Source organism: Nelumbo lutea, chromosome 8 (genome assembly GCF_056320005.1).
Source record: "Nelumbo lutea isolate HS-2025 chromosome 8, American lotus-T2T, whole genome shotgun sequence".
Taxonomy (NCBI): Eukaryota; Viridiplantae; Streptophyta; class Magnoliopsida; order Proteales; family Nelumbonaceae; genus Nelumbo; species Nelumbo lutea.
Window position 1 is genome coordinate 35,777,530 of NC_142691.1, and position 13,020 is coordinate 35,790,549.

At 40.5% G+C, this 13,020-nt stretch overlaps 1 protein-coding gene across 4 annotated transcripts in view; it reads left to right on the top strand.

Annotated features, from left to right (window-relative positions):
- LOC148843812 (uncharacterized) overlaps positions 1-13,020 on the top strand; it is a 68,770-nt gene that overhangs the window by 9,096 nt on the left and 46,654 nt on the right. For all 4 annotated transcript variants that reach the window (XM_088959774.1, XM_088959773.1, XM_088959776.1 and 1 more), the window contains exons 3-6: positions 186-303; positions 416-594; positions 12,319-12,401; positions 12,589-12,773. In XM_088959774.1, coding sequence (XP_088815900.1) covers positions 186-303; positions 416-594; positions 12,319-12,401; positions 12,589-12,773 — 565 coding nt within the window. The remainder of the gene's footprint in view (positions 1-185; positions 304-415; positions 595-12,318; positions 12,402-12,588; positions 12,774-13,020) is intronic.

Below are 13,020 nucleotides of genomic sequence, written 5' to 3' on the forward strand. Positions count from 1 at the left end.
ATGATTTCTAACTAGTATTTTAAACAAGTTGTAGGAGTTGGGTGAAATGAAATAAGTTCTTTCTCACATTCAAAAAGAAATAATAAATCAATAATAACTTAATTCAGTTTCAAGAATTTAGACATGTGAAGCTTACATCCTTACCAGAAAACCTGTGCTTTTATAATAACTTATTTTTTAAACAGCAATCTTCAACAGATATCTGGCATGCAGTCTGTGCAGCTGTAAAAGCAGCATGTGCTCTTGCAAATGTTGCAGGTGAAGAAGTTAGCGGTCTGGGATTTGCAGCTACTTGTTCTCTTGGTTTGTGACCTCATTCTTATTCTTAAATTTCATTTTTTTGCACTTATATGCCAAATATTTATATTGTATGGAGTTTATAACCTGAACTGTTTAGCATGATTGCCATTTGCAGTTGCAGTGGATGCTGATGGCTCTCCTGTTACAGTTTCTTGGAGTGGTGATACAAGGAGAAACATTATAGTGTGGATGGACCATAGGGCTGTAAAGCAAGCTGAAAGGATAAATTCCTGCAATTCACCGGTATTGCAGTATTGTGGGGGTTCACTCTCCCCTGAGATGCAACCTCCAAAGGTTAAGCAACTGATCTGATTTTTTTTCTCATATTTAATCATACTCTGTTGTGGGTGTAACTAGGAATTTAGTATGCATGTGGATGTCTGTATGAAAGAGAAAGAAGAAGAGAAGAGAATGCAAGAAGAAATGAGGAAAAACTTTGTGGAGGTGTACACAGGTAGCAACCTTGTGGTGTATTTGGGAAGAAAGGAATGCAAGAATGTTCAAAGATACGGAGAGAGACAAGCCCATCATTAGAAATGCATCTATTTAGGTTGTGCATTGGGTAAAGACAGTGATGATATCATGAGGTATTGGCAAGTGGTGTGTCATGGAGTGACAGAAAGGAGCCGTGGGCAAGAGGTTAAGGCTGGGCACTTAGAATTTCTTGCACACTTTGGACATCCTAGCTGGATCTCCAACATACTGGAGCATCTGGAATATTCTCTAGAAAGGTGTAGAAACTTGAAGGTTCTAGAAGGTGATCTTGATGCTTCCTGATTGTATCAACTGTACATGGTTCTAGAGTCTTCTTGGAGGGGAGTAACTCATATTATAGGTGTCCCCTTATTTGTAACCATCCAAGTCTTGTAAGCATTCTCACTTAGCCTTTCCTTTTATAATACTTGGCGTGTTTTTATGTGCCTTGGTTGGGTGTCTTTTGCACTTAAGAAACCTAGCAAGAGTGCTCTTGGGGGTGAGTTTGGTTGACTTGCTTGGAGGGTCCAAGTGAGTGCCCCACGACTTGGCCAATGAGAGCAGTTGGGTTGTTGCAGGTGGCTAAATATTCATGTAAAAGATCTTGACAGCAGCATATCACCTCCACCATATTCCAACAGCATCAAACTATCAGAGATTGAATTTCACTGAAACCGTCAATTGATGGGAGATACTTTCAGAGATAGGATTTCACCTCAAAGAGGTCTCCAAGATGTGGAAGAAGGAAGTGTTAGTAGAAGAAAAAAGAGTTTTCTTTTCGATGAAAGCTGGGGAGGAGTTTTGAAGCTAAGTGAAGGTGGGAGATCCACGATCTTCTTGACTCAAGATGTTGCAGGTTGGTTTAAAGGATTTATTGATGGAGCGATCCAAGTGGTGATAATAGCAGGTTGGAGAAGTGAACTGAAAAGAGACGTGATTTTTATTTTTTTTTTTCAATAGAGAAAAACCTAACAGTAAAGGTGGGGAATATTTCAAGGGAGGAGGAGTTTAGTTTTGAAGCTAAGTGAAGGTAGGAGATCCACGATCCTCTTGACTCATGATGTTGCAGGTTGGTTTAAGGGATTTATTGATGGGGCGATCCAAGCGGTGAGAACACCAGGTTGAAGAAGTGAATTCAGAAGAGATATGAAATATTTTTCAATAGAGAAGAAAGTAAACAGTAAAGGTTTTTTTTCCTGATGCTTTTTGAAACATCTAGAGATGAAAGATGTATTATTTGTTTGGCAGAAGGGAGGAATAGTCAAGGTTGGGCCGCAATAGCTGAGGTGTTGCAGGAGTTTGAAGACAGGTGCTGGTGTAAAAAGGAAAACTATATGAGGCCGGTGACCTAGAAGATGGTTCAGGTTCACAATGAACAAAAGAAGATGCAGGAGCTCTTGTTAGGAGGGTCCACAAGTGTTTCCAGAATATTGTTGGGAGCATGTAAGGAGGATTGGAGCAAAAAATGATTGTCACCTAAGAAGAAAGTGGGAGAATGGAAGAAGAGCCTAAATGATATCATGGACAAAATTCCATCTAAGAAGTTGGCTATGCTGTTCCCATTTGAAAACAACAAAGCTTTGCTTGATTTAGGGGAGTTTCAAGCAGATTTCATGAATGTTGAAATGCTGGAAGGCATGGTTATAGTGGCGAACTAGACTCCTTGCAATGGAAAAACTATCCCTAAAGGAAGCTTGATATTGAAGATTTTTGGACTTACTTTCAGTAGATGTTCAAGACTGCTATCAGCCTTGAACCCTAATAGATTTTAGGTTCGAAAATAGAAGAAAAAGTATAGGGAAGAGAGGAAAAAGAGAAGAGAGAGCAGGAGAACACAAGGGTTGAAAGGAGGGACAGAATCTTAATGTTCTGGCGCTGCCACTTTTGTTTAGTATTTATAGGTTATGCTCATTACATGGAAAGGACAGATCTGCCCTTAGTATTTACATAACAAATAGAACAAAATAAAACTGAAATAAATAACAAATGAAATAACCAACTGACCACCAGCTAACCCTAGGATGACTAGAACACATTCTACCCTATGAACACAGTGGGACCATAGCTGTGGGGCCCACATCAGTGTTCTCTAAACTCCCCCTGAAGTTGAAAATAAATGTTCATCATTCCCAACTTGGAAAGATCCGCCTCTAGCTTCTTTCTTGGTACAGCTTTGGTGAGGATATCTGCTAGCTGCATGTTGGATGTGATGTACGGGAGACACTTTTTGTGATGAGACCCTCTCTCATACAAAATGTCGATCAACTTCAATATGTTTAGTTCTGTCATGCTGCACTGGATTGCGTGCTAATATTAATAGCTGTTTGATTATCACAATACAGTGTTAGGGGCTTCTCATACTCAATACCCAATTCCTCAAGTAGTGATCTCAGCCATAGAATTTTAGCCACTCCGTTAGTCATTGACCTGTATTCAGCTTCAGCACTAGATCGGGAGACAACACTATGTTTTTTACTCTTTCAAGAGACAATGTTACCTCCCACAAGGGCACAATATCCAGAGGTAGACCTTCTGTCATCAACACTCCCAGCCCAATCGGCATCCTTATAGACCTCTACCTTCATGTGGTCATTGTTCTTGAACAGTATACCTCTACCCGGGTATCTCTTCAAGTATGCTAATATTCTTTCTGTTGCAAGAAGGTGCGTGGTTCTAGGAGAATGCATGTACTGGCTGACAACACTAACTGCATAACTGATATCTGGCTGAGTGAGGCAGAGATATAGGAGATTTCCCACTAATCGCTGGAACATAACTTTGTCTTCAAGAGGCTCCCCACTCTCTGCACTAATCCTGTGGTTCTGTTCAATGGGTGTATTCGCAGGCTTGACACCTAACTTTTCAGTTTCCGCCAACAGATCTAGAACATATTTCCTCTGAGAGACAAAGATCTCCTGTTTAGATCTAGCAACCTCAATACCCAAAAAATACCGTAGTGCACCAAGATCTTTCACCTCAAACTCTTGATGAAGGAGCTGCTTGAGAGACTCAATCTCATGGCTATCATTTCCTGTCACCACAATATCATCAACATATACTGCAAGTAGTGTTAGAGATGACTCCACCCTCTTGATTAATAGTGTATGATTTGACTGGGCCTGTACATAACCGAACTTCCCAAGGGTTAGTCTGAATCTATCGAACCAAGCTCTAGGTGACTGTTTCAAACCATACAATGCCTTATTGAACCGGCAGACCTTCTTACCTGTCTCTGTATCATAGAATCCAAGAGGCAACTGCATGTAAACCTCTTCCTGCAGGTCTCCATTCAGAAAAGCATTTTTAACGTCCATTTGGTACAAAGGTCAAGTGTGGCTTGCTGCAAGAGATAATAGAACTCGAATGGTGGTCATCTTGGCTACCGGGGCAAAGGTCTCCAAGTAATCTATACCATAAGTCTGGGTGAACCCTTTTACAACTAGTCGAGCTTTGTACCTCTCAATGGAGCCATCTGCATTGTGCTTCACAGTAAACACCCATTTGCATCCAACTGGTTTCTTTCCTTTGGGCAGATCAACTAGCTCCCAGGTATTATTTTTCAACAGGGCATCCATTTCAACTTGCATTGCACCTCTCCACTCTGGGACTGATAGGGCTTCTTGCACTGTTCTTGGAATAGGGACATTAGCAACGGAAGTAAGATAGGACCTGTAGGAGGGAGATAGGCGATCATAGGATAAAAAATGGGAAATACAGTGGGCTGTAGATGTGGTTCAATGCCGTTTCCCTTTATGGACGACAATGGGAAGGTCAAGGTTGTCTGTAGGAGGTGAAGTGGCAACAATGGAGGGAGTCTCTGTGGGCCCTGGGACTGTAATACTTGGACTTGGAGCCGCAAAAGAGGTTGGAGCTGGCTTGGACTACTGATGACCGGGATCAACCTGCCTACATCGCCTGTGATAAACTCTCAACTTCTGATCCCTCTGACCACCCTCACTACTGCAACCCTCATCACCCAATGGAATAGGTAAAGGAACAGCCCCAAAAGTATTAACCCTACCCTCACTGTGCACCCCTTGAAGAAAAGGACCCAAATCCCCACTCTCACTGCTCTCCCCCTGAGGAGAAACCCGAGAATAATAGGGTGTCTCCTCAAAGAAAGTGACATCCATGGAGACAAACTTCTTCCTTGAGACAGGATCATAGCAACAATAACCCTTTTGAGTTTGTGCATAACCAAGAAAGATGCATTTGGAGGCCTTTGGTTCGAACTTGGAGTGATGGGGTTCGAGAAGCTGAACAAAACAGGTACAACCAAATGTTTTAAGGGAAACAGTAAACAACTTCTCATTTGGGTATAAAAGGGAAAAATGAGGTTTCATATCAAGAATCTGGGAAGGAACCCGATTAATAAGATATACCGCCGTGAGGATAGCATCACCCCAGAAGCAAATAGGGACATTGGAGGTAAACATAATACTTTTAGCCACCTCCAAGATGTGCCTATTCTTCCTTTCCGCAACCCCATTCTGCTGAGGTGTATGAGGGCAAGTGCTTTGGTGGATAACCTCATGATTAAGGAGGTAAGATGCCAATGGCTTAGCAAAGTATTCCTTTGCATTATCAGATCTAAGAACTTTGATCTTGGCATCAAACTAGGTTAGGACCATTTGGTGGAAGTTTTGGGTCAGGGCGGGAACCTCATCTTGTGAATGCATAAGATAAACTTAAGAAAACCGAGTATGGTCATCAACAAATAACAAAAAATATCTGTACCCACCCATAGAAGGGATGTGATATGGCCCCGAAACATTAGTATGCACAATATCAAAAGAACTATTACTCCTTTTATTACTCAATGAATAAGGGTTTCTACAATGTTTAGCAGACTCACAACTTTCACATTTCAAGTAGGACAACTCAACAGACTCAAACAAAGTAGGAAACAGACTCTTTAAGGATCGAAAAGACAAATGACCGGACTCACAATCTGAGAAACAAGTGACTTCTTATTCACTGACTCTTCCCAACGAGAACTCTCCCCGAGCAGATAGATCCCATTCGTCTCACGGCCAGTCCCAATCACCTTCTTCGTCTCCAGGTTCTGAAAAATATATCGGTCAGGGAAGAAAGTTACTGAGCAGTTCATATGTTTGGTAATATTGCTAACTGAAAGAAGGTTAGTATCAAGTTTAGGAACATGCAAGACAGAAGACAAGGAGATAGTATCCGGCAGTTTGATGTCACCCTTGCCAGAAATGGGGACAAGAGAGCCATCAACAATAGATACTTTATCCCTACCAGAAGATAAATGATAAGTGGTAAACAATGAAGGCAAGCTAGTCATATGGTTGGATGCACTCGAATCTATTACCCAATAGGGTTCAGTAGTACCTGGAGCTGAGGCATGGTAGGCTGAGGCTCGAGTACCTGAATGTGCGAAAGCAGATGTGGCAGGGGCTGATGGTGACTGCAGTGACTGAGCTGTGTTCCCAACTTCCTTTTCCAATTGTATTGGAGCAACCCGAGCTGTAGCTAAGGTCTCTAAGGGTGTGCCTCTTGTGCCAGACAAGGATGCTGAATCAGTAGTCATGGCCACATGAGCATTACCCTTCTTGCTTCTCAACTTTGCCGGGACCAAATGAGGATGCAACTTCCAACATGTTTCTTTTGTGTGTTTGGGTTTCTTACAATGCTCATATACCACATCCCTTTTATCTTTTTTCTTTCTGTCTTTCCTCCTGGTCTTTTCACTATGCACCAAGGAGTATGCCTGAGAGAGGGTCACACTGTCTCTGGTCAAAATCTGTTGCCGCACAATATTATACTCTGAATTCAGGTCTGCTAGAAACTCAAACACCCTGTTTGTCTCGATGTGCTTTCTATGGGTCTGTGCATCTTTGGGACTCTCCCACTCAAGAGTCTCTAAGTGATCAATCTCATGCCAGAGGGACTTTAAGGTAGAGAAGTAGACCGAAACTGGTTTCTCTCCTTGTTTAAGAGTATTCATTCACATTTCAATTCATATGTTCTAGCAACATTAAGGGGTTGGGAGTAAGTTTCTTTCATAACATCCCATATCTCCTTAGCTGTCTTTGCCCACAAGTAATTTCGGCTGATATGAGGCTGCATAGAATTACACAGCCATGTCATAACCAAGTAGTTTTTTTGGACCCACTTGGTATACATGGGGTCTCCCTTGGAGGGTTCTTTCACATCTCCCAAGAGATACCCTACTTTACCCCTTCCCCCAATAGCCATCATGGTTGATTGGGCCCATTCCAAATAGTTTGATCCATCAAATCTTACGGTTGTAATCTGAAAACCTGTCTTAGAAACACCACCATAACTGTTGTTCCCAAAACTGCCTTCTGCCTAATTCTTAAACTCCATTTCGGTCAAGAACCAATAGTCTCAAAAATGAGGGTTACTAAAGTCAAAGAACAACACTTGGACTATCAATCACAATAAAAAATCAGTATAGAGCCAATCTGTATTCATGGTATATGTGCATGAAATAGGTATAAGTCTGATCTGAAACCAATTAGCAAATACAACAGCAATAGTCCGTACAGTTTTCACCCCTTAGAAGAGTTCGAAACCCCCAAAAAAATTTGAAAACAGCTTAGAGAATAATCTGATATGCTGAAGGAGAATTAGGGTTTTAATCAGTCCTTAAAAGAAAATTCTCAGCTGCACATTCTAGGCAGTACCGTATAGATAAGACTTGTAGTAGGGTTAATATGAAAGTCTAAAACTGATCAATGTTGAGGAGAAAACTTAAGAAGAGCTTCACAGGTAGATCACAAGGCTCGGCCCAACATTAGGGTTTGCCGCAGGGTTAAGACAAAACCCTAGAGAATAGAAGGAAGAAAACCCTAGAGTGGTTCGGCCGCCCTTTCTAAATAGGTCCAACCTATCTTCTCTGATAGTACCTCTCAGAAAATAAAAAGCTTACAAGAGAATGCTGTTCGCTGCCTTCTAAGGTTACCCGAACCCTAGCCTTCTCTGATTCTTCCTGATCACCAACACTCTGCAACCGTGGCAAGTCTTCAACAACTGCTAAACCCTCTGGCGGTCTCCAAGAATCAGTCAATGAACTCTACTTTCTCAGCTTCCAGCCCTAGATGGTTCTCATGTGGTCGGCTGGACTAGACTCACATGAGAAACCCTAGCTCTGATACCAAGTAGACGTTCAAGACTGCTATCAGCCTTGAACCCTAATAGATTTCAGGTTCAAAAATAGAAGAAAAAGTATAGAGAAGAGAGGAAAAAGAGAGCAGGAGAACACAAGGGTTGAAAGGAGGGATAGGATCTTAATGTTCTGCCGCTGCCACTTTTATTTAGTATTTATAGGTTATGCTCATTACATGGAAAGGACAGATCTACCCTTAGTATTTACATAACAAATAGAACAAAATAAAACTGAAATAACCAACTGACCACCAGCTAACCCTAGGATGACTAGAACACATTCTACCCTACGAACACAGTGGGACCATAGCTGTGGGGCCCACATCAGTGTTCTCTACACTTTCAATTTGTGATTGAAGCATGTCTTTGAAAAGATCGAGGCTGTCTGATGGAGTCCTGTAAGAAGTTTATATTGGCGATTTGCAAGTAGTGGAGATCAAAAGTATACATGGGCAGTTGGACAACGACTGGGATGCAAAAGTAGCCCCTAATGCATCATCAACATATCCTTGGAAAGCAATTCATGGGGTTTATCCTTCCTTAGTGATATTTGTTTTGATGTGGGATGTGGGAATAAAGTATCATTTTGGGAAGGCCTATGGTTAGGAGAACAACCTCTAAAGATCCAATTCCCTACACTTTGATTTGTCAAATTATAATTCTGTACCTATTTCCAAATTTGTGACCTTCAGCAACTCTGGGTTAAACTAGGATTTTGGTTTCAGAAGGGGTCTAAGGGAGATGGAATCTGAAACTCTCATACTTCTCTTGGTCAAGCTAGATTCAATTTTCTTGGACCAAAGAACAGAGGACTCAAGGGTTTGTAGCCTACCACTTTGGGTTTAAACCTCCTAGTGAAAAAAACTTGGAGCAAGGCTATTCCATAAAAAATTCAGGCCCTTTATTGGGGGATCTTTCTTGGAAAGATAAATACCTGACTTTCTGAGAAACGAGGTCCAAATAAATTCTTTTCCCCTAATTTTTGTTGCCTTTGCAAAGCTAGTGGTGAAGGTATTTCCCATTTGTTTATTCACTATACTTTTGTGCGTTGTGTTTGGTAGCATTTTTGTCCTCTTTTTTGGATGTAGATGGACTCCTCCCCAAGACATGGTGAGTCTCTTTGATCCAATCTTTCTGAGACAGCCAAAGAAGAGAGGAAGGGTTTTGTGGAAATCAGTGTGAGCAGCACTTATTTGGATTGTTTGGGAAGAAAGCAATGGGAGAACTTTGAATGAGGAGCATGTTGGAATTGAAGATCATAGATACTATAAAGATAAAAGTTGCAAACTGGGTAAAAGCCTTGGACACTTTCTGTGATTTCTCCTTTAATGATATTTTGAGATCACGGAAGGAAGTAGCAAATTCGACCCAGGAGGAGAGAGTGATTATGGAATGGAGCCTACCAACAATCATTGTTGTGAAACTAAACTTTGATGCAAGTTTTTTGGGAAGCCAAGGAAGGCCTGGATTAGGGTGTGTCTTTTGAGATTCAGAAGGTAATTTACTAGCACTATATTCATGTACCGTCAAGCAAGGAGATTCACTGACAGCAGAAGGGGACTCCCAGGTGGCTATTTCATGGACAAAAGTTCACAATCAAATGCCCTGGATTTACAGGCACAAGATCCAGGAATTTAGATGCACAATAAGGGAATTCAATGCTACTTTTACTTGAGTGAGAAGGTTGGCAAATGGCTTGGTAGATGCTTTAGCTAAACAAGGGGCAAATAGGCAGCAGATATTTTGGGCTAAATTGTAATGTTTGGTCTGGGATTAAAGTTCAATTCATATAGGGGTAGTCAGTTGAAAGTGGGTAATCTACCCACAGCAATGTGACACCCATTTTAATTATATATTTAATAAATTCTACCTTTGCTAATCTAAACAGGGGTGAGAAGGAATAGCTTATTTTGTGTTCTATTGTAATTTTTTCTTTCAAATGAAGGGTGGCTAAGAGAGTTTATCCCTTCCCCCTTCTTTTTCTTCAAGTGTACTAATTTTCTTCTTAATGAATGGTATTGATTAAAAAAATGCTGGGGAGACATTCCTAACTACATTGGGAAGGAAGGAAACTAGATTTGAGGGAGTTGGGGAGGGCAGTCAGGGAGAAGAGGTGTTTGGGGGTTAAGGGCAGAGGAAAGCAAGAGATGGGGAAGAGTGGGTGGGGAACAGAGGAGGGGGAGGTGTTATGGGATTAGAAAAAGAGAAAGGAGGGGAAGGTGTTATGGGATTAGAAAAAGAGAAAGGAGGGGAGCAAGATATTGGGACTGAGGGAGGTGGAAGCGAGGGTCAAGGGGATGAGGTTTGGGATGAGGTTAGAAAGTATAGGAGGAAAAAGTATAGAACTTTTCCCCTTGAGGGAGGCAGAGAGGAGGGGTTAAAAGCAGGTCCATAGGAGAAATATAGGACGAGCCAATGATTGATGAAACACAAAGTTGAGAAGACAATTGACATTGAGAAAGCGGTGAAGAGGGGATTGGTGGTCAGGGAAATTTTGGGCCGTTTTTTTTGTTAGGTGGGGAGGTGTTTGCCAAGGAAGCTTTCAGATCAGTGGAGGAAAGGAATGGGGAGAATGAGAGAACAAATGTTTCAGCGGTCAATTGTAATGTTGATAAATCAATTATTTAAGAGATGGAAGCTTTCAAAGGAGGTTGTGGGAAAATCATTAAAGGGGTGGAAGGAGAGGTAGAGGTCACAGTGGATTCAGACAGGAATCAGACTGTCTCGGGCAAGTCAAAGGAAGTTGTGGGAGCTTTGAGCACAGTTAGGTGGTTCAAAACTCAAAAGAATCAAAGAAATAAACAGCAGATTCCAGTTTCTAAGGTTTTTGCAATGATAAATGAAGGATTGTTTGGGGTAGGGCCTAAAAAGTTAGTTAAAAAATCCAAAAGACCAATTACAAGAAGACAAGAAGACCACATTTAAAAAACAGAGAAGAAGAGATAAAGGAGTGGGTTTTATTTTGGGGGTTAAGAGTTCTTGTGATGTTTTTTGTTGTTTTCTTGTTTTATGTGGAGGGTGTGATAGTAGGGTTGATCCTTGTATTGCCAAGGTTTTTTTGTCAGTTTTCTCTGGGTTTTCTTGGTTTAGTCTCTTCTCTTGGGTTATTGCTTATTACCTTTCGCGTGCTTTTATTTTCTTTTAATAATTCTTTATTTATCTTCAAAAACAAAAAAAAAAAAACTAAACTTTGATGGATGTAACTTAGGAACTCAAGGACCATCTAGAATTGGAGTATTTCAAGATGGGGAATTGATCATAATTTCCATATTTTCAGGCCCTATTGTCTTCAGGAATTTAACTTGTATGTAACTCTTAGCTGTTAAAAAGGGTTTGGAAATGGCTGTGGTGCTGAATATCATGAATCTGGAAATGGAGAGGATTCTATGGTGATAATGAAATGCCTTTTTAGTAGGAGAAGAGTCTCATGGAAGCATTGATACATGATGAGGGAGATAAGGGAACCAACAAGCATGATACATATTGGTTATAACTGGATTGCAAGATCAGCCAACTTGTTAGTGGATGGATTGGCTAAACAGGATGCTACTTGGGAAAACTTATTTAGGGGCACAACCTACTGATGGGACATGTAACAATGCAAATTAAAAGGGGAAGGCCAAATCATGGAGTGCTGGGCCCATGTTATGCATATCTTATTTATTCTTTATTCTTTCAATAATGATCAATAAGATTTACCGGTTACCAATCAAAAAAAGTTATGTGCAATTCCTTTGAGAAATTGATGAAGTTCCTTTTTCTCTTTTGCCTGAGTTTGTTCTTTGGGAATTCATTTCTCTTCCTATTTTTAATGCCTTGGTTCTGCCTCTATTCTATTTTGGAATCTGTCTTATCTTGTTCTTCTTGCTCCATGAATGGTAAAGGGTCAGTTTTGTGGAACGTGGTCTTTTGGAAAACGGATTTGGTCCTCACAAGACCATGCTCACACTGTTCGCACAGTCCCTTGCAGCCTTGCATTGGGAGTATCTCCCCATGAAAAAAAGCATACAAGTACGTTGATATTTCCAATGAAGGCTGCAAGTGACTGCGAACGGTGTGAGAAAAAAGAAATAGGAGGGTTGTTGAATTCTTGGGAGGCCTTAGATCTTTATGAATTCCCAATGCAAGGCTAGGTATGGGTGTTAGCATCCTTTTAGATGGGTTGGCCCTATCTCGATGAATTTGGGAGGTTTTCAAGCATGGAAACTTTGTTTATAATGGGTATGCTATTTCAGTTGTAGTGGGTGATATGTTTTTCTCTACTCTTCTCTCCACTTCTATAGTTAACATTTATAACATTTCTTTCTTATTCTTCAAATGAAATTTCTTTTTGAATTTTGAATTTGATGTTGTTTCCAAATAAAGTACTAAGGAAAACTAATTTCACAGCTCTTGTGGCTAAAAGAAAATTTGCAAGAATCTTGGTCAATGGCATTTAGGTGGATGGACCTGAGTGATTGGTTGTCATACAGGTATTCCATGCTAGCTACTTTTATGATATCCTTTCATATTGATTTGATTGCACAACTGCTAGATGCTTGTGAGTTCTTTATGTTATAAATGTTCTTTTCTTATTTATTTACAAAAAAATCTTTATGTGATATATATTAAGTCATTCTTACTCTACTAAAACTATCTTGATTCTTTGCATTTTCCTAGAGCAACAGGAGACGATACTAGGAGTTTGTGCACCACAGTCTGCAAATGGACGTATCTTGGTCATGCACACATGGAACTTATCAATGAAAAAGGTTCTCGAGATATGGAAGCTTGTGGATGGGATGATGACTTTTGGGAGGAGATTGGCTTGGGTGACCTTGTAGAAGGGCATCATGCTAAGATAGGTATGCTATTTTGTGTTTCTTTCTATATATATTTATATATTTCTATAGAATCCATATTAGCATCCAACCTCAAAATAAAATGAAAAAAAAACTAAAACTGGAAATTAGCAAAGAATTTAAATTGCTTACTCAATATTTTTGGTTTAGTGACTTTAGGAATGGTAATGGGGTGGGTTCGGTGTAGGACCATAATCCCCATCCCCATTAGGGAGAAAATATGAACCTCCATCCCCAACTGGAGATGGGT